The sequence below is a fragment of the Papaver somniferum genome, chromosome 10 (genome assembly GCF_003573695.1).
Source record: "Papaver somniferum cultivar HN1 chromosome 10, ASM357369v1, whole genome shotgun sequence".
NCBI classification, from domain to species: domain Eukaryota; kingdom Viridiplantae; phylum Streptophyta; class Magnoliopsida; order Ranunculales; family Papaveraceae; genus Papaver; species Papaver somniferum.
The window spans coordinates 138,811,107-138,833,990 of record NC_039367.1 but is presented as its reverse complement, the minus strand read 5'-3'; the positions used below and the strand labels follow the sequence as shown (position 1 = coordinate 138,833,990).

General features: G+C 35.3%; 1 protein-coding gene across 1 annotated transcript; it reads left to right on the top strand.

Annotated features, from left to right (window-relative positions):
- Window positions 1-18,755: 18,755 nt before the first annotated feature.
- LOC113318773 (protein NDL1-like) lies at window positions 18,756-22,405 on the top strand. Its single transcript, XM_026567019.1, has 11 exons — window positions 18,756-18,918; window positions 19,660-19,759; window positions 20,161-20,258; window positions 20,410-20,498; window positions 20,684-20,744; window positions 20,846-20,932; window positions 21,017-21,094; window positions 21,189-21,245; window positions 21,369-21,424; window positions 21,509-21,644; window positions 21,906-22,405. The coding sequence occupies exons 1-11, from the start codon at window positions 18,853-18,855 to the stop codon at window positions 22,125-22,127; spliced, it is 1,050 nt and encodes a 349-aa protein (XP_026422804.1). The 5' UTR covers window positions 18,756-18,852; the 3' UTR covers window positions 22,128-22,405.
- Window positions 22,406-22,884: the final 479 nt, after the last annotated feature.

The following is a 22,884-nucleotide window of genomic DNA, read 5'->3' as shown; positions in this document are numbered from 1 at the left end:
ACCAGTTTGCTCACAGTCACTAGTGAGCACTAGTTTCTCCCCACTGCTCAATCAAAACAATGCCTCAAAAGGTTTTAGCCTAACATTCACACAAAACAGTAAACATGAGTGATGAAAGAACACTAGGATGTTGAATCCACCATTAACCTAGGGGATATTCTACTCACAGCTAAAAAAATTACCAAAGTGCTAATTGTATGATTAAAGCACAACTAGTCTAAGGGCTTAGCAACACTGAACATGAGCTGCACATGATGAAGACTATCTTATTGATTCATGGTTTCACCTAGTCCTAGCATTTGAGGTTTAGAACATACATAACAAGAACATTAGAGAACAGGAAAACATAAATAATGAACAACAGATGAACAATGAAGGAACAAACATCACAAACATCACATTAACAGCAGCTTAACATGAACAACAAATTGAACAGAACACATACATGATTAAACAGGAGCAGTGCATGAAACAGCACAAATTGAAGAGAAAAAAAACATTAACAGAACATAACAGTTCTGGACACTGGCTATTCCAGCATAACTTTTACAACAACACCCACAACCCATATTTATAGTTACAAGCACAATTAGGGTTCTACCCAAAAAATCCCCAAATTGACAGTAGACTAGGGTTTGTGAAAAAAATTACAATTAAACCCAAAATTGGTTCACCTAACCTTCTGATAACAACCCAATCAACCAACCCATGCTTCAATTAGACGTACAATCATGTTCCCCCAATTATCCCCAAATTATGAAATTAGGGTTTATAAGAAATAGAAATTAGGTTTACCTAATCACTGCAAACTCTTGATAGCTCTCACCCATGCTTCCTTACGGTCTTCTGATGCTTCCCACGCCTCCAATTTCTCTCCTAACTCACCTAATTTACCAATTTTTCACACGTTAGGGTTTTGAGAAAAACGTGTATAAAAATGGGTAATTAGGTGGCTAGATAGGTTGTAATGATGGTAGTGGAGATGGGTTATGGTGTTTGGTTGATTTGAGAGGAGATGGTGGTGGTTGAGGTGGTGGTTGAGCGGGGCAGGGTAAGGTGGCGGACATGGCAGGAGCAGAGCTCGACTGCTCGAAGGAGGAAGATGAGAATTTGGGTAAGGTCTGTTTGGTTTGATGTCTTGCGATGCTTAGCCGTGGGGTGTGGAGATGAAGATTGATCTAACGGATAAAAGTGAAGATGCTGGCAGCGACCGTTGGATACAGATATACAGCGAAACTAACGGCGCTAGATGGAGTTAGGTGTTGTAGTGTTAAGCGGAAGTATCTGGGTTTGATGCACAGGCCTAGAAGCGATCGTTGGATTCAACTACAATCTAATCTGAAGGCTTGGAATTTAGGCGCTGTGGTGTTTGGCAGAGACTTCAGATTTTGATGCTCTATGAATGAGCGACCGTAGGATGATGAGTTGGATCCAATCTGACGGCTGAGAATGGAGGCGGTTTTGGTTATAGAAAATGGGTTTGGGTAAGGGTTTTGGGCCTTGGGTATGCCAAGCCCATATCTTCTTTAAGAACAATTCTTCCTTCTTGAGCCCATTCCTAGCTTTTTGGACGTGCGCTCCATTCTTTGCGGCTTCCTTGCGTAATTTCTTCCGGCTTTTCACCACTCTTCAGCTCTTTTCCGCTCCGCAAGTCATCCAGACTTTATTTATTACCTAAAAATGCAAAATTAAGTAAGAAAAATATTTATTCTTGAAAACAATGAAAATACAGAATATGGGATAAAATGTAGAATTACTGCACAAAAGATGAGTTAAATGCCAACAAAAAGGGATAAATATATACATTATTTGGCACTCATCAGATACCGCATCTCAAATCAGTTTTTGGATTTCAGCTAGAAATTGAGAGCTAGGACGATTTAGACGAAGAACATATCTAAAATTTTTATTCATAATTCTTCAAAAAAATTTTGAAATCAATCAAATAAAATCTCTCAATTCAAGCATGATGACAAAAAGAAGATGATACTTATCTCTGTATACTTATATCGCTGATGAATTAGTGTCGAATCTGCAGATCTGATAATTGAAATTTGTTTCTTGGATTGTAATTTCTACTGCAACTGATGCTCCTCCGTCCTCTGGTGCTGGATTTGTGATATTTATCATCGCCACCAACGTTCAAACCTTTGGATCTTTCCTATTTCAGAGAATAGACCAGGGACAAATGGTTACAATAGCAGCAACAAAATCATACTTCGAAAATTGAAGAAACATTGAAAATTAATCGATTCAAACCTAGATTTAATCAAACCGGAAAATAAAAATCGACTTTTCTCTGGCTCAAAATCAATCGATTTTCTCTTCTTGAATAAATTTAAAACCCTAGATTGTGTTTCTATAAGAATTGGAGAGAGAAAATTAAATTAGAAATGAAAATATCTAATGGGTTTCTGTGATATAAATAGGAAAGGATAATTTTATCATTATCAAAATATATAATATAAAATCATGGGCCATATCTGAAGAAAATTTGATTTTTTTGGCCTAGTAATACCATTTTCTTAAAGTATGGAGTTGATAGTGGATGATCCATTTAGTGGGGCTTCTATATATTGAACCCATATAATAGGGGGGTTCTAGTATTTTTCACTTTTCTTTTTCTTGTATTCAGCTTAGGGGTGAGCATGGGCCGGTATGGGCCAGTTTTTACCTCATCCGCATCCAATCCAATTCCTTACGGATTTGAAATTTGGCATCTCCATCCAACGGCTTTGCATCCAATGGGTGCACGGATGAACGAATTGGATATGGATAATCCAATGGATTTATTTTAGTTAAAATATACAATGAAGAAATAAAACAAACATAGATAACTTCTTATAAAAACCTAACCATTATATATATGTATGCAAATATTAAAGTGTCATGGAAAACACTCCAAGGAAACACCTTAAGAATTCCTAAACTATATACATATTTTCTAAAAACTATATAAATGCCCTTAATCTAACGGGTATTGATGTCCAACGGATTTTCTGCATCCGGCCCAATCCATAATGCTTTGGATTTCAAAAATCCCATCCGCATCCAACCCATTAGTGAATGGTCCGGGCATTTATCCGGAAAAATACGGTTGGTCCCGGTTAAATCCGCGGGTTACGGGCGAAATGCTCACCCCAATGCACCATGCATGTCAGTACAAACTAGTACGACAGTATATCGTCAAAAATAAATAAAAAATAAATGGCCGAACCTTATGTAATCCAGCAGCCAAAACATTTAACTTTTTTTTCTTTTTTTTTGGATAAATCTCATAAAATTTCATTGATGATAGAATAAAGATTACATGCTCTTCAAGAACATCAAGATCAAAGTTCTAAACACAATTGAAAGGTACTAACAAAGAGTAATTCGTGAAGGGAAGTAACGAACTACCAACACGAGAGTACCAAGAAATCCGAAGATTGAAAGAATGGTTTTGGGATTGTAATCCAACCATTTTGATAGGTTTTCCTTCTTGAAAAAGGGATCTTCTCTATAAAAAATATGAGAGTAATATGCCCAAAGTTTTGAATATTGATCACTACACTTGAACTTCCACAAAACATATCCATTGAAATCACAAAGAAACGCCATGAGAACGTATAGAGAATCTCCATAAAAGAGAAGACATACACAGAAAGGGCAAAAAACCCACAAGAACACCATAAAATCTCCTAAAAATAATGGAGATTGAAACAAAAACTTAAACAAATCTAATGTAAAGTACTAATTATCTAAAAAACAAGAAAAATGAAAGAAACCTGCTCAGATCTAGTCCATTTCTAAGCTTTAATGGTGATGAGTTTTTTTTTTTTTTTTTTTTTTTTTTTTTTTTTTTTTTGAGAGAAGGAGCTAGAGAGAATAGTTAATCACTATATCAACGGAGGACCTAAGATTTTAAGGAGTTTATTTTTATGCACACTCCTTTCATGGTAAATATTCAATACATAGATTCTCACTTTCAAGCATTTTAAAAATGTCGTCCCTTCTTATATAACTCCTAAAATCAAATCAAAAGATGATATTGAATTGTCACGCATATATTCGTTAGAGAGTCTACATAAAATCTGGCTTTATTTATAAGAAAGAGGAGGCCAGAAAAAATATCAGTCTTATGAAAATAATTGAATAGTCAATAACGGGTTTGTTGTCAACCTACATGATGCACAAATTATCTCACCGATACAAGGATAAAAGCGACATGTTATTTTGTAATATAAAGTTTTTTTCTTCTCCTAGAGAAATTCAATCTTAGTGAATTTTTCATGTGAATTTCCTAGATTATCTTTGACTTATGGATTTATTTAGGTTTTAATGGATCTGGGTAGTGATAATTGTAAATTTCCTGATTTTTTTGTTGGATTTTGAGATTCAATTTTATAGAAATTAATCTAAATTACAAAAGAGAAACTCGATGCCGGTGGAAGAATAATTTTAGTATGGTTTGGCAACTTTTTAGATATAGATGTTCAAAAGGCAGGTTCCTTTACACCTAGCATTCAGTGAAATTTGCCACTTTTGCACCCACTATGGGGATCTCAAATTAGCAAAGGTATCTAGCTAAGTGGTATCTTACCAGTTAGCCAGTTGTGATAGACACTATCCCGATCTCTAGAAACTCCGTCGCTCGGTGGTGTCTTCATCGCTCTTGGTCAAAATTGTGCCACCTGTAAAAAGATTATTTCTCGGCTCTATCATCATCGATCAGTGGTTCATCATCCAACGGTCAGAAATCCACTTATATAAATACTCAATTTCAAATTTATTTCAACTCACACCAGAATTACTGTATTTATCTGGAATTTTTCTATCTCCCACTCAAAATTTTCAAACCTAAAAAAAATAAGCTAATCACACATTGCTGGTGCAGCTCCATAATTTCTTAGTTTTCATTTTAACATGGATGGTGCTCTTCATCGACAACGCTAGTGCACGCTTCATTCTTAAAGAAGATACTTCCCTTGTTCGCTCTTGTATCATAGGCAAGCAATGTAAACTTCTATTAACCACTTTTAATTTGTGGGATAGTGTGTTTCATAGGTTTGTGGAATTTTCCGGTAACGAAAATTCATGAATAACAAATACTAGCCTTCAACATAGATTTTTCTTCATTAATAAGGGTGTGAAAAAGTATGCGGAAATTTTGTGGATTATAAAGGGGGATTATCCTGGATTGTCCATCGATGAACTAGTGAGCATCTTACTAATTTTTTTTTCTTTTTTATAAAGACTCAATTTATTGAATCAAAATCATATTAACTTATTATTTTTCAGTTTTTTTCCGAAAACTAGAGCTCAACCCAAATTTTTTGAAGCCAACAGAAGATGGCTTAAGCATGATGAAATATGAATTCTATGAACTCTACAAGATTCATGTGCAAGATTTAATTTTGATTAAGTTTTATGTAATGATGTAGATGGTGAAATATCAATAGAGGGTAAAATAGTCATTTCAATACCAAGAGTAAACTCGCCATTTTACAACTATGAGTGAATCATTATTCTTGCCATATTCCGAGCCAGTAATGTCTAAGAGGAGCATCGAAATTAAAATTGAAGATGTCAAAAGATTGAACGTAAAAAGAAAGTTTTGAAGATGAAGTCCAACCCTCCTTGACAAAAGATAAGCTCGGCCCTATCTCATTTATCCCTCATTGCCAAAAGGCGAGTTCAATCCTAGGTCACTTATCCCTCGTCACCAAAGGACAACCTCATATTTAGCACTATCCCTCATTAGAAAAAGTTCAATCCTTTTAGGTTAACACTCAACTCTCACGAGAGAAATTATGCCATTCGTTTTCAGTGCACTTATATCCATGATTTTTAATAAACCTACCGCGAGACACTGCTGGCCGTGATGCCATGATTCGTAGCATATATCTGCGAAGAGATAATGTTGGCCATGGAGGCCCAATAGCCCTATGGAACATCCCTAGTTGACTCATGAGTGAGAATGAGCGTCCATGATTTCATCACGTTATCTTGAGAAACATATGGACATGATTCCTAGTATACGTCCTCGATGAGACACTGCTGGTCATAGAGGTTCTGTACACTCATAAAAACATCCCCAACTGACATATGAGCATGAGCGAACACATCCGTCTCGTATAATCATGACTTTCCCTTATTTAGGATCAGAGACTGATTCCTAGTACATCATCGTGAGATACTAACTGGCCATGTTTACTCTAGGCTTCGACTCGACTTACTGATACCTCTTGGATAATTCCTATAACATCCTCGAGAAATTCAACTAGTTATCCTTCATGCAGGCCCTATGACAGAGTCATATATAACATTCTTTCAAGATACAACTGGTCATGTTGGCCCTACCATGCGGACGCAGTCGTACTGACTCCTAACACATCGTTGCAACATACACTAGTCAAGCACAAGTGATCCATAGTTTCACATAGACATTATTAGAAATACAAGCCTCTCTTTTCGTCTCAAAAACGTCTCAACGGACTCTGAAGATGTTTAATCTCATGAGCTAATCCCTTACAGGCCTCATGAATAATCTGAGATGGACCAACTCATATGAAGAGGGTGTATATACATAAGACTCGGCCACAAGACTCATCTAGGATGCAAACCTCTTTTCAGCTCTTCAAACACACTCACGGCTAGTAAATTAAGCCTGAAATATACATGTCAATCCAAAAACGTGGATAAACTCTCACGAGCTCCCCATGCTCAATAAAGGGCCCACATACAAGAATCTTGCCTCCACATGACATATATGACCGGCCATAAAGAGGTAGAGCCTAATCTCATCTCATCTCACACTCTACACGCGATTACTGAGGCATGCGTTGTCTTTTCATGCGACTAATCCTAGTCATGCTCACAAATCATAGTGTTAGAGCACTGCTCGATCGAACTCGCAAGCGTTGTTATCTCAAGCTTGTTGTCAAGTTTAGTTGCCAAAACTATAAGTCTTAATTTCTATTCTACTTATAGCTAAGTCTCGGATTAGGATAGAAAGTGTAGTTGAGCATTAAACTTCACGGCGTTCATCGATTGAAGACGAAGAACTACTAAGGGGAGATTGTGGAACTTCATCAACAAAAGGTATATGGAGACTTGAACTCATCTATAAACCAAAAGTCTATCTACTATATATCCTATTTGAGACAAAAGTCGTACAACTATATAAACTTTGATTATACACATTTGATATTTCGAGCTGAGTTTAACTCGCTTACATATTTATCGAAATATGTGTTGGTAAGCTTTCGCTTTAACCAAGTTAATCTTATATTCTTGACGAAAGTCAAAAGATGATCATGTGAAAATCACTTGGTAACATCTTACATGATTTGTGTGAGACAGTCATTTGATGTAGACTCGGAATGTTTCGTATTGATCATCGATCACTTGAAAATTGCTTTGAAGCTAATAGTTTGTGTGAGACACTATTGTCGTCTTCCAAAAATATTTCAATGATTGAAATTGGAGTTTAGAACACTTAACCATAATTGGACTTAAGCACAGTATGCGTACTTGTTGCATATGTGTTGTTCCAAGACCGGAATGCAGTATGATACCCGTATGCGTATTGTCGAGGTCAGGTAAAGTCCGGGATCTAGAGTATGCGTAATTGTACGCGTACTGACAAAGTCAGTTGAAGTCCGTGTACTATAGTATGCGTACCAGTATGCTTTCTGGAATCAACTGAAACTTGGAAATGTACGACAGTATGTGTACCCGTTTGCATACTGGCGAACACAATCAATATCCGTCTACTTAGGTATGTGTACCTGTTTGCATACTTGAGTGGGTTATGTTCTAAAATAGGTTTGTTCATGAACTAATACATTTATATAATGAGAAATGCAATCTTTTGCAAACCGTGTCTATAATGTTCATGGATTGATTCGAATGAATCAAAATCGATTTTGCTTCAATTGTGTCTTGTATACTTCTATGAGAATTTAAACAATTGAACAACTCTAGAACTAGTTTCATTTGAGTCATTTGAACTAGTTATGGTTAAGATGAATAAGGTTGATATGAAAGCATTCATATGGCTAACTTCGGTTAACTATTGTTGAGCCAACAAAGGTGTGCACGTTTAGGTACGGTTACTCATATTTAAATGAAGTCACTTTGTGTAACAAGCTAAGTTCGATCTAACGGTTGAAAGATATTAGCTTGAGTCTAATCAGGTTTTCATCTAACGGTGAATATTGAATACTTTGTACCAAGGTAACATTGATTGCGAACCCTGATTTGAAGACTATATAAAGGAGAACTATAGCAACTGGGAAACCTAATATCCACACCTCCTGTGTGATACTAGTTGCGACTAGAGTCGATTTTCCTTTAACCTTAGGTTTTTCTTAAACCTAGTAGGTTAACGACTGGAAGACTTCATTGGGATTGTGAAGCCAGACCCAACTATTTTCACTGCAGTTGCGTGTTCCGATCTTGTTGTTTTCTATCGTGATTGAGTACTATCTTCTCTAAGATTTGCTCGAGATTTAATCTCCGATAGGCAAGATAAAAAGTAGTCACAAACATCTTCGTCTCATCGTTTGTGATTCCACAATATCTTGTTTCGCTACCATACGATTAAGATTATTGTGAGGTGATTGATATTTCTAGCCTGTTCTTCGGGAATATAAGTCTGGTATATCAATTGGTTCATGTTCACCTTAATTTATCAAAAGACGGAACAAAACTCATAGGTATACCTGTGGGAGACAGATTTATCTATTCAATAGACTTTTCTGTGTGAGACAAATTGGTTTATCAAGTCTTCGACTTTGGGTTGTAGCAACTCTTAGTTGTGGGTGAGATCAGCTAAGGGAATCAAGTGCGCATAATCTGGCGTGGTGTTAGAGGCGTAAGGAACGCGATTGTACCTTGATCAGTGTGAGATTATTTAGGGGTCAACTGCATTCCAATCCGAAGTTAACTTGGAGTAGGCTAGTGTCTGTAGCGGCTTAATACAGTGTGGTGTTCAAATCTGGACTAGGTCCCGGGGTTTTTCTGTATTTGCGGTTTCCTCGTTAACAAAATTTCTGGTGTCTGTGTTATTTCTTGTCCACATTATATTTGTTTATATAATTGAAATATCACATGTTGTGCGTAAGTTCAATCAATTGTGAATCCAACCCTTAGTTGTTGATTAAATTGATTGACACTTGGATATTGGTTTTTGATACCTTCTAAGTTATTTCTTATATTCAATCGTGCTCGAAAATTTCTATTCTTTTGATTGCAGATGGAATTGAGAAATAGAGATATAACTCTTTGATATACTTTTCTTAAGGTTGAGTCTGACTGTCTAGTTGATTCACTTGAAAGTATGTTGGAGTTAGTCCATACAGACTGCTAAGCGAAATATTGGGTGTGGTTGTTAGACCCCCGCTTTTTTACATAGAATTTTTCTCTATCTTGCACCAACGTCACATATAAAAAAAATATTTCTCTCTCAACACATTATCACAAAGGATGACTCGGTCATACACAAATGAGTGGATGTCAATTAGGATTTTGGTCTGGTGATCTACGACATGTATCAGAAATACCCGACATATTTATCACCGTAAAAGAGATTAAAGACGACGGAATAAGGAAATAAAATCAGCCACGCTATCCCTCTCAGAGTTATTATCCGTTCTCTGATCTCTTTCTTCTCTGCTTCACTCTATAAGATCGGCCCTAAACGTATCAATGCAGTAGCCTTTCAAAGGCCAATGTGCATGGTTTAGGCGAAGAATATTCGTGCTAAAACGCCCGCAACTCATATTTAAAATCCTAGAGTCCCTATTTTAGCCTCTCACCAACTTTAGGTAACTACAAATGCAATTATGTTTTTTTAATTAAAAATTGGTTGAATCAAATTTTAATGAAATGTAAAACCAATTTGGATTTGAACATTAATTTTAAGTTAATTTTAATCGATAAAGACAAAATATTTACACTATAAAGATTGAAATTAAATTACATTCATAAACTACCGATTTTCCTGACCATTATGCTGACCATTAAAGATCCAATTGGTCAGGTTTTCTGGATCAAGATTGTTGTTCAAATTAGCAGAGATCTCACTGGTTTGAGAGTCACTTAGTGGTTGAGTCTTATCAGAATCGTCAAAACCTTAAAAAGTAACAGGATCATTAGGGCATAGGGGAACATGATAATAATCTGTGAACGGGTGAGCTTGAAATGGGTGAAATGCTGATGTGATTGAGGCATATATGGGTATAGAAAATAAATTGCGTAACTGCTTCAATGTTCAAGACACCACCAGGAATCATAGTGTCAGTTGTCAATTGGTTGAACAAACCCCCAAGGGTTGTTTCCATGTCAATAACTTCATCACCTGCTCGTACTTGAGTATCTAGCACCACATTTGGAATAAAACTATCTACCGCTACATTTGGAGTAAAACGACTTATCAAACATCTTTGACTTCTATGACTTCTCAAAATTTATTGACTTTCACCACCAGGACTTGAGCGTACACCACCATGAATTAGACCTGCACCACCAGGACTTGTTCTCGTACCACTATGACTGGAATATGCCGCAGTAGGGGCGACAAATATCATGATATCCCTAACATTTTGCATCTCATGCACTCAAGTGTATCTGAAATCCATGCAGTAGATTGTTACGATCGTTCAATTGATTTTAATACTTCTCTAATGTAGCTTATACCCCTAATACGGATAAGATCGTTCGAGACCACTAAGAGGAATAATTGGAATAGTCTTAATACACCCAAATGGAAAAGTAATCTTTATGTTTCAAGAAAATGGCGGCATAGCTGACGATGAACGCCGTGCATATGAGCCCACGTTTAAACTAAAATCCATTGAAAATACGACTAATCAAGGCCGAATAAGACTGCAACCGTGATTATTCAAGAGAAACAAAATCTAAACTCCAACTAAGTAGCACTGTTGGATTGTATTCCTACAAAGAAAACAAAAACTCCATTATTTCTTCACAACATGACATTGAATACGAAATTCCTTGTATGAGTACAAATTTGGTGGGAGTATCTCAAAGACTGGAATAGTTAACGAGCAAACACTCAAGGGGAGCCCAAAAGACGCAACATCAAACTTGTTGGACCACAAAAACATGAATTTGATTTTGACATGTAAATTGTTGACATGACATTTCCCACGTAATACCAATCAATAGTCTCTGACCGACACCTCTTGTGAAAACTAGTTTAACTGCTTATACTGACAGTGAAAAAGTGATACTAATCATAGGTAGGCAGTTAAAATTCTGCTGGGTCTGAAATAGAAACAAATCATTAAAGGAAGCATCGTACATGGTGAGGGAAACTTTCCATCCGATGCATGTTTATATATCATACTATCTCTGTTTCAAAATAACAGTCAAGTTTATGTGTAATTTACTTTGATCTCGATATGAAACGGAGGAAATAGAAATTTTGCCTATTATTTTAAAACGGGGAAATAGAAATTTTACCAGACATGAAAAGCAACCATTATGGAGATATCTGTACTTTGATCTCGATATGAATACAGGATATTCTGCTAGAGATTTTACAGATGTCTAAAGCCAAAAATGGATGGACAATTTCCACTAAGAATACCGCATTGTCTTGATTTTCACTGCCACGATACTCGACATTTTCATACTTAAGACTTGTATAGAGTGAGAAGTATCTCTCCATAATGGTTGCTCTTATTCGGTTATCTTGATTTTCACCGCTCATAATGGTTGATTTTCTTGATAGGTTCCATTAAACTTGTAGAGTACAACTATAGAGTGGACAATCAAGTAGTGATTAAAATAATGGGTTACAAGATATGTTAATGAGATATTATTAAATTGAGAATTTTCAAACCAATCAAGTAGATTTTGCATAAACTTTGCTTTTCTCTTTTTGATGTTCCCAAAAAGATGTTTTTCTCATCTTTCAGGTTTCAACACTAAAACACTCAACTCAAGTTTCGTACTAAGATACTTACTTCTCAGTACGAGTGGGTAATGTTTTTTTTTTCTTTTTCTTTTGTCTGCAACAAAAATTCTGTCTTCCAATATTATGTTCACATTTTCAAAATGAACTCGGAGGTTTTGTTCTGGGGAAAATAAAATTCAAGGTTGAATAGAGCTGCCGTTTACCAAAACAGACAAATGAGAAGAAGTAACGCACCAATTGATCTATTAAATCCATTTAGAACCAAAATCATGTTTGTGTAGAATTGTAAATAGAGATTGCCAGTTGACATTGTCGAAAGTTTTTTCCATATCAATCTTACAAAGAATACCAGACTTCTTATCCTTTAGGCTACTGTCCACACATTCATTAGCAATAAAAACTCCATCTAAGATTTTCTTGTCATGAATAGACACTCCTTGAAAATCAGGAATAAGATCTGGCATCACTTTCTTCAACCTTCCCGCAAGCAATTTGGACAAAATCTTGTATACACTACCAATAAGACTTGAAGGACTGAAGTCTTTTGGAGTGCAAGAGTCCTCCTTCTTTGGAATTAAAGTAATAAAAGAACAATTGAAACGCCAATCAGTGGATCCATACCTGTGAAAGTCCCTAACAAGCTTTATAAAATAGTCTTTTATAACACCCCAACAATTCCTGAAAATTCAACTGTGAAGCTATCCGGACCCGTTGCCTTGTTGCTTCGCATCTCCTGAAAAATTCAAGGTTAAATAGAGCTCCTATGATGGCATTGGAAACACAAGCGTCAAGCGGCGCAAAATCCGATTCATTCCGCTAGTTTTCCATCGCTCCTTTCAGTTCAGGAAAAGTGTTTTTCAATTTAGCATGTTTCTGGGCAAAAAAAAAAAAAGAGAAAAAATCACTTTTCTAAACCAGTACTTATTTGCCTGATTTTGTGCACACTTTCGAAAGAGTGTTTACGAAACATCTAAAAATCTCGTATTCGTAATTTTATAGTTATGAAATGAGAAATGTAATAACACGTAGGCACAACATTATGCTTGGTTTTCCCACAATATTGTATAGAACTCAAATTGGACTCTTGATTTTTCACAATATTGTATGAAAATCAAAATTTCCGTCCAAAGGAGTACAATTTTGGTTGGAACATCTCAAGTTTAAACAATGAAATGAGCAAAGCCAAGACTGAAATTGTGGCGTGTGATCATTCAAAAAGGCCCATAAATAGACATGAGTCCCTCTGGACCACAAAATCTTGAAATTGACGTCTCAAATGCTGACGGGACGACCTCCACATAAGCAATCTAAAGTATCTTCTTGCCGACACCTCATGTAGATCAAGGTTGCACTTTTTCTACCGACAGTTAAAAGTTGTTAAGTAATCATATGTGACGGTTAAAACACTGTTCTGATTAAAACGGCAGTCAGTAGGTATAATTATTGTTTTGCCCCTAAAATACAAAGAGCTCTACCAGTGGCTGAGGAAAATAGAAATAAAACCCAAAATTACTTAACCATAGACTCCCAACTTGAAATTAAGATACACTCTTTTTTTGCTAGCAGCTGTAACCCTGGATAAAATTATGATTTTAGTATTTGTGCCAGAGTCACTATCAGTCCTAAAGCTACAATTTTCTTCGATACTTGACAAATTGTTTCCATCCGTAGATTCTAAAATATTACTGCACGATGAAGTCCTAGATCACCTTAGTTGAGCTTGTCAGGTATGATTAATTCTAAAAGTATATCCACTCCAAGGGTCATAATTATCATGGGTGGAGGTTTTATTAACACATTTTTTTTTTTGCGTCATTGCTAAATGACAAAAAAAATAAAGATAAAACATTTACCTAAAGTTCATCTCCAATTCCCAAGATCAAATTTAACAAACTTCATTTAAACCTAGAGACAAATGATGATGTGGATTTAAGACTCTGAGTATCAAAGTCTAATATAGATTTTCTCCTTTACTCCCACTTAGCCATGTCATCTTTCTTTATGATCTTTACCCATCGTATTGGAATGGAAATTTGGTGAGAAAGATCTTAAATCCTTGGTGTCATGCTATTTTAAGACCTTCACTCCTTGTGTTGGAGATGCTCTAAGAGTGAGCTAAGTTCTCTATGGAGTTGGGAAACACCCATGCCCACTTGTCTTCAGGAACAAGAAAATATCGTGTGCTTTATGGGTTGTATTCCAACAAAGAAATAAATGGTCATGTGTTGATTCTTTCCCACACGATTAACCATGCTAGAGAGTTTAGCTGACCTATTATTGGAGGAGTGGAGTCAATGCGCATCAGTTACTTAGAAAATTGATCCGTCTCTTTACTAGAAAGAGTTCTTTTAAAATCAAAGATCCAGCGGCCATCAGAAGTAATATGTTCAGCCACTTTACTTAGTTTGTCTGATGCCAAGTTGAAAAATCCAGAGAAAATGACTAATAAAGAATCAACATTGTACCAATTTTCACAAATCAAATGTTTAGTTTAACGATTGATCTTCAGCAGAAAACACCGTAAGGACTTTTTTTATTCTTCTCGGGAACCCATTGCGAGGAACCCGATCCATATTTATCTACAATGATTCCGCGTCAAAATTAAGATCTATCAACACCAAATCTTCTGCAACATTTAGCTAACATAACCCCAAGACCTCTCCCTTTATTTGGTTGCACAAACCATCTTCCACTTGGTTAGATGTGAACTCTTCGTTCCTGTCTTATATATGCTCCCAAAGGAATCCCTCATTTTCTTTTCCAACTGCTTGATAACTGAAGCATGATCCTCAAAGAGAGAAAAGTACTACAAAGGCAATGAGCTTAGAACACATTTAAGAAAATTTAAATTATTACCACCTGTAGAAAGATAATTTCTCTTCAAATTAGAAAGTCTAGCATCAAATCTTTCAATGACTGCAGTCCAAATAGACTTGGAACCAGATTTATCTAGCTCTTGGAGGAATTTTTAAGTATCTGACAGGTAAGCTGATCTGTAGCATAACCAAAATTAGTTGTCCAACTATTCAAATTTGGAACATCTCCAATTGTTATTAATCTGGTCTTAAGGGTATTGATTTTCAAGCCAGCAATGTACTCAAGACAACAAAGAGATGAGAAGAGATATTAATCAACTCCTCTTGTCAGCAAGAATACTGTATTAGTGCGTTATGAAACTGATTAACCTCCATGCTTGAACTTGAAACAAAATATCCAGTAAAAAAAATTCAAATGGACAACTCTATCAGAAACCTTTCCATTGCAATGTAAAAGAAAAGTTGGTCCGAACTGCATTTTTAGCCCTCCAAAATCTGTCCCTGGTTTGGCTAATTACACCGTTATTCGATAGTGTTGTTCTAATCACACAGTTACTCTCCGTGTGTCAAATTCTATTTCACTGGATGGATATGTTATAATGTACTCCCATGTCTATGTTATATAGGCAGAGTTCTAGTTTTTGATTGTCCATCTTCATGGGCATGGTTCTAGTTCCTAAATAACTTTTCATATACATTACCCTTATTTATGCTAATAGTTACACTAAAACTAATCTAATGTTTCTAGTTTTCCGCAAGGGATGATGCAGGAAAGAACTGAATTTTATAAAATCCATGCTTTTCGTTTTTGATTTAAGGTATTTGATTTCTTTGTCTATATAACTTGGACGGAGGTAGTAATCTTGGATGTATTACCTTTGAATCTATTTTCTTGATCCTGCGGAGGACGACTCCCGTAAATAACTTATCTATTTTTAATTTATACAATCTTTTCAACTCGACAAAAGAAGAAGTAGGTGCTGCACGTAAATGATATCAACCTTTTCATCCCAAGTTAGAAAGAATCATTTTTTACTGTCATGCCAGCTAGAGAGGTATCTAAATATTCTCTAAGAAGCTAGATACATATTCTCTATTTTGTTTCACCAAATACATACGATACCCCATGGAAGTGAAGTGATTGACATTCACTTTCATTCTCTACTGAATACGTTTCCAAAGAAGCGACACAAGACAAGACATAGATAGATATGTAATTGAATTTTATAATAGGTAGGTGAAGTTTCCACTTTGCTTATTTTGGTATTACCTAAAATATTTTCCAATTTATATTTCATTTTTCATTTACGTGGTTGGTTCCAATTTGCACGAGAAACATTTGTTTTATTTAATTTTGTTTTTATTTTACGTGGACGGATCTAATAAGTTTGATACATTCAAAACGTATGTTATATATAGTCACTTAGCTAGAATGGTCCTTTGATTTGGCAGTGTATTATACGATAAAATAAAAAGATTAAATTATAAGCAAACACATGATTAGTGACGATAAATACATTGAATTAGCAATAGTTCTTATTTAATTTTTTATTTTTTTTGAATTAACAATAGTTCTTAGTGATGATTAAGATTTTTGTTTTTGTCTTTTTTTTGGTTAGGTAAATGATTTTAGACACTAGAGCTTATGAATGATGTGTGGTTTCAAAAGAAATTGATATTTTAACCTAAAATTCATGATTAAATAGAGTTTAGAATTTTGGAATTTTTTCTTAATAAGATACTAGATTCTTATCAAGTGAACTTCAAGTGAAAACTCAAAGTCATCCTACATTTGGAAAACATTTTCTCATTAATTTATACACATGTTTCTTGCATGTTTCAACCTAAACTGCTTGCGAAATGTCCAAAATACCCTCAATTATGAAAGTACTTAAAACAAATATTGGAGAGGTGATGGTCCATTGTATATGTGTATTTGCCCTGGTGGTCCTAATTAATATATGTGGTAAGAGTGTTTTCTATGGAAGTGCATGAGCTTTCCGTTTGATGAATTGATTAGATTCTTGATATGTCTTACCGGCGTTGCCTGATATACTCTCTCCGTCTCAATTATAAAGGCCGATAAGTTAAAAATTATAATCTCTATATATAGGCGGGTATCTATTTTCAATATGATTTCTTTCCTATATACCCTTATTAAAAAGTATGATATTCACAAACTTAGTTAATGCCTTTAGTAATTTTCAAGAACAATTATAGTTTTTAAATATTTTAGTGGGATAAAAACTTTTAATATATTCATATTTTCCAAATTTCTTAGACAAATGTATTGAAATTGATGAGGGTAAATCAGGTACAATCTGGAAAATTTATAAAAATCAATTTTTTTCTTATTCTAAGAGAATTCCACTTTTCCGCCTATATATAGGGGACGGAGGGAGTAGTACGTATGAAAATTATGTACGTAGTAAGTTCTCGTCCGGTTGGCTTGACTGATGTTGTATTGTTCTTGTTCTTGGAAACATCCAATACTTGAGGAACAATATTTCGTCCTTTCGGATTTGGCCTGAATTATACTGTATATTTCTCTGAATAATATTCGTCCTTCTGCGTTCGATCTTTCATGCATGATTACGTAGTTTTCTTCGAAATGTCTTATTCCTTTCCTAGAAATATTTTTCGTCTTATTGGCCTTTCGGTGTAAGGTTTAAAAACCATAGTCCAATGCGGTCAAAAATGACAGCATGAGTAATTTTGGCCGGAAACGAATATGCCTTGGTTCAGTATTTTTCAAAATTAAACTCATTTTTCCCCCTACCCCTTCTTAAAAAATCTAAAGAATTACTGTTTGTCTCAAATTTCACAGCCCACTATTGACCATGCATAGCATCATATTTAGAACCCCGGCTTAATGCAGGAGAACAAATTCATAACTAGTCAAGTACAACAAATTCATAACTAGTCAAGTATCTAGCTAGTTGTTGAAAGTTTAGATTTTTTCAAAGAATTTAATTCCCTTCAACTGCATAAAACTAGTCTAGCATCCAATTTATGAGTAGTTCAGTACTACGTAGTATCGAAAATGGATATCAACAGAGAATGTTCCCATAAATCCCCCTCTAATGCAAACCTCACCGTTGATTTTAATAAGGAGATTCAACAGATGGCGAAGTTACGGTCCAAAGTAACATGGTGTAAAAAAATATGGGACAATTGTCTCTATTTTCCCATACCTAGTTAGACTGTTAAAAATTCACATATTAGTTCATCATTATCTTTTTCCTTTTATCATCTCATCAACAATTTTCAGAAGTCAGAAAATAATTTTTTTAAAATTTAAAATACACATCTGAAAGTAATTTTTCGAATTTCATAAGTTAAGAAGCGAAAGTTAATTTGGATATAAAGTTTCAGAACGAATTTTAGAAATAAAAGAATTAACTTTTTGTGAAGTAAAAATATGTTGCTTCTGATTTCTGCTTCTCACTTCTAACACCGAAAATTCGAAGAAGCAGAGATACTTTTACTTCTGATATCCAAACGCGCTAGCTTTCGCGCCAGCTTTGATTTTTCTACTTAAACTCCGAATAAAAATAAAATTACTCTTGAATATATTTTTGTGGTAAAATACTAAAATCATTACACACTATTACCTCCAAACCTTGGAGAGGTCAGCACTCTAATAACCTCTAAAAATTATTGCAATAATGAAGAATGAATAAAAGCCATCAAAAATAAAAGAGTCAACAAACATCTATACCAAAGATATGGTTGTTGGTCAATGGTATTCTCTCCCCTATAATCGGGGAACAAAAAAACCCAATCAACAACAAAATCCATCCAAAATACCCTTTTGCGTAATTTCACAAGCCGTTTTTAAGAACATAATAAGGACAATATAGTAATCTATGCCAGACTGTCGGTCTTTAACCACGGTTAATCAAACTAACCATATCTTATGGTTAGCGTTTACAAAAGCGTCGGTGGAAAGTTAACCGTGGCTAAAACAACAGACAGAAGTATTTAAAGCCATTTTAGAGAGAAGCAAAATTTTCTCCAAACCAGAGAAAGAAGAGAGAAGAGAAGAAGGAGATTATTTTTTTGAGAGGATAAAAAAGACGGCTTCAGACACAGAGCCTTGAGGCCATGGAAGATTCAAGTGATTCTTCAGTTTCTGTTGATATTGAGACTATTATATCTCTTGGTGGAAAGGTAATAAGTAACATTTTTTTGATTTTGATTCTTTTCTTGAAATGAAAGGTTAATTTTTGAGTGGGATTATTTGATTTAGTAATGTGTTTGGAAATGGGTTTGTGATGAATGTCAATTTAATGTTAAGAATTTATAATTTTTTTTTTTTGATTTGCATTTTGAGGTTGTTGATGGGATTTAAGGGCACTTTTTTGGTGTTTTGGATTATTTGATTGTGAAATTGGATATGGGTTTTGTTTGTTTGGAGCTGAAGTTTTGAATTTTTGAATGGGTTTTGGTTTTTGGTGGGAGAAATTTGATTTTTTTGAAGAAATTTGTGCAAAGAACCAAACCTGGTATTTGGAATTTGGTTTTGAAGCTTTGAATGAATTCATTTTTATCTTCATTCATTAGAGGTTCAAGAATGTGATAATGGGTTCAATTCTTATTCTTGTAAACCCTCTTATTGAAATTATTATTGAAGATTTTCTTGTAGTATTGGACACATTTGCACGAAGCTTATATATTTGTTCTAGTTCATCTTTGGAAGGGGGAGAAATTTATGATAGCATATGGAGTTATTTGGCGCTATCACGAGTTCGTATATGTCAGGTTGTTAGATTCTTGAAGGTGTTGTTTTATGAGGTCCTTGTAATTGCTGTTCATTTGTGTTATAATTGATGCTCTTGTGGTGGTGGTTGAGATTGTTTAGCAATTTTAGTTTCTGATGTTGACGAATTTCGTGGTTGCTTTTGTTAACAGGAACATATTGTACATACTGGCCATGGTTCTGTGTCTGTTGTCGTATTTGGAGACCCAGACAAACCAGCGCTTGTTACTTATCCTGATTTAGCTTTAGATCGTAAGTATTCTCATTCTTGATTGGTAGAATAAGAACTAACTTAATAAGAAAGTCTTTTGGTTAGGTCTAATGTTGAAGCCCTTGTAATTTTTACTGATTATGAATCTTAGGTACTAGATACTGAACTTAAATTGTATGGGAAAATTTCGTATTTAACTTTTATGTTGTCGGTGGGACACTACTATTTCAGAAAATCTTTTTTTATAATGATTCACTTTGGACTCGGTGGTTACCATAGTGAATCCATCCTTTTATTTTACTTTTCCAAAGAAGATCTTTTTATTGCACTTTAGTTAAAAAAAATAAAACAAGGATTAACTTGTTTTTCTAAAACATACACAGTTTTCTTCGTAATCATGTTGTCAACTCTCTAATTGCTTACGATCTGGTTGTTTCAACAGATATGTCATGTTTCCAAGGATTATTCTTTTGTCCTGAAGCAGATTCGTTGTTGCTACACAATTTTTGCATCTATCACATCAGTCCTCCTGGGCATGAGGTTGGTGTCTCAGTCTCTTTATGCATTTTTTTTTACCTTCTATCGAAGTTACAATTGAAGTGAGTTTTGTGTAGATGGAATTGTCCATCTTTGTTAAATGAGTTATGTATTCCAATCATTTATTTTCTTGTTTTCTCAACCTTTTTCACAGTTAGGAGCTGCTAAGATTTCGCCTGATTCCCCTGTGCCCACTATTGATGACTTGGCGGATCAAGTTGCAGATGTCCTTGATTATTTTGGGTAAAGTTTCAACTGCAAATCATAGTGATTATTTGATAACTTTGGGGTCTGTCTATAAATTATGTGCTACTTGATAGTGTTTTTTAATCGTTGTGGAAAGTCCTTTGTGCTCAAGTGTTACTTGTCATTGGGGGAAGCAGTGTCCAACTTATTGTTATTGATGGTTCCACTTTTGCCTTTTCCAGGCTCGGTGCAGTTATGTGTTTGGGGGTCACAGCGGGTGCATACATCCTAACCTTATTTGCAGTATGTTACTATCCCAGCATACCCTTGGTATTCCTTGACCCCAAAATGATATCTGATCGTTAAATCTGGGTCTTGATTCTGAACTTTTCTCATGTTTATAGATGAAGTATAGAGAGCGTGTTCTTGGGTTAATACTTGTTTCTCCTCTTTGCCAAGGCACCTCTTGGAAAGAGTGGTTGTATAACAAGGTAACTTTCTCATTTACTTATGTTTCCATGCTCTTTTATAGAGAAACTTCTAGATGTCTTATAATCTATATCCAATTCCTGCAGTTTATGTTGAATTTGCTATACTTCTATGGTATGTGTGGTATTATGAAGGAGTGCTTGCTTCAGAGGTATTTTAGCAAGGTATGCAGTGTTCCCTTCCATATAACATTATATTCTTATTCTCTGGTTTATCTTCTTCATCTGAATTACATATATTCTTTTGGTGGTCTGGCAGGAAGTCCGTGGTGGTCCACAAGTTCCAGAGTCGGATATTGTACAAGCATGCAGAAGTGTGAGTGGTCCAACTCCTGATTTCCTTTTCACTGTTCCTTTGGCTTGTTCTTATACTGGGTATAGGGATTGGGTTTTTAGGACTGGGCAGTTAGTTGATTTTTGATTATGTGTTTGTTTGCAGTTGTTAGATGAGAGAAAGAGTGGCAATGTCTCCAGATTCCTTCAAGCGATTAATGAGTAAGCTTATTCTCGGTTCTTCATATAAATGGGTCAGTAGTCACATAATAGAAATGATCTAGAAGTAGTTAAATTTTTTTGCAGTCGGTATGACCTTACCGGGGGATTGAAGAAATTGCGCTGTCGAACACTCATATTTGTTGGTGATGAATCTCCTTACCACTCTGAGGCTCTCCACATGGCAGTGAATTTGGACAGAAGATACAGTGCGTTAGTCGAGGTACGTCCTGTATATGCATCATTCACTGCATACATGCACTCAGGATATAGGCATATCAAGGTCCATACTAGTCTGTCAGTTTAAAAGCTCTCTTAGTTGCTTCTAATTCTTAGTAAAGAGTGTCAAAGGTCCCTTCTTAGATGACTGCTTGGAAGATTCCAAACTTACAAAAACATTTGAGACCATTTAGTGATTGATATATGCATGTTTTGGAATGCTTGCGCTTACTGATATAGGATGTGATCTGTGCTGGTGGAACAGGTTCAGGCATGTGGGTCAATGGTGACAGAGGAGCAGCCCCATGCAATGCTTATACCATTAGAATATTTCTTCATGGGGTATGGTCTTTACAGACCGGTTCAGTTGAGTGGCAGTCCAAGAAGTCCATTGAGTCCATCGTGTATCTCTCCAGAGCTTCTATCACCTGAAAGCATGGGCTTAAAGCTAAAACCGATAAAAACTCGGCTTTCTATGAAGGTATGACGAAGGTGTTATTTGTGATCTGGTTTTCAATGTAGGGAATGTAATTCTTGTAAAATCTATTGTATCGTTTTTTTTGGGGTCTATATAACTTTTGAAGAATGTAAATAGAAATACAGAGGAAATATTTATAGGAGTAAAGAAGGGTGGGAAACGAGTTTTGAATTCATTCATTTGTAGAGAGTGACTCAATAAGGAGGTGATGATGACGAAATCCAGAGCTGAGAATGTCTGTAAATTATGATCAAATATCAATAATAATAACATGATATTTAAAATTATCTTTTCGTTGTTCTACTTCTACGTCTTGGTTTCTGACAATGGTGTAAAAGAACATTAAAACTTTTTAAGTAACATTGAAGTCTTATCTTTATCGTTCCTGGGTGCATTCCATTAATGAATGAAGGTCTGGAAATTTAAGGTTGTTTTCTTCGATAAAATACAGGTGGTATGCTGATTGATATTATGCCCATCCTTTTTTTCAAGAAATTAAGGATTAAGGTTATGCCTCCATATCTGTCAGACCTGTTTACATGTGTGTACAGATATGATTCTAGTATACGTCTACAGGTTCTCTGTTCCTCATGGGCAAAGTGTAATATGGTAATGCCGAATGAATTCAGGATAAGAAATGAAACACCGAGCTGTATTTTCATTACACTCTCTGCCTTGAACTGGAATTTGAAGAAGAAGACAAATCCACCAAACTTGAGTGATGCATTTTTATGGGTCATTCTGATTTTAGGCGGCGGCTCCACCC

Bases quoted from the DNA above. Each gene is read 5' to 3' on its own strand.
- LOC113318773 (XM_026567019.1), top strand. From the start codon at position 18,853: ATGGAAGATTCAAGTGATTCTTCAGTTTCTGTTGATATTGAGACTATT. The intron at 21,095-21,188 runs GTATGCAGTGTT...GTGGTCTGGCAG, and splicing joins TTCAGAGGTATTTTAGCAAG to GAAGTCCGTGGTGGTCCACA. The intron at 21,246-21,368 runs GTGAGTGGTCCA...GTTTGTTTGCAG, and splicing joins TTGTACAAGCATGCAGAAGT to TTGTTAGATGAGAGAAAGAG.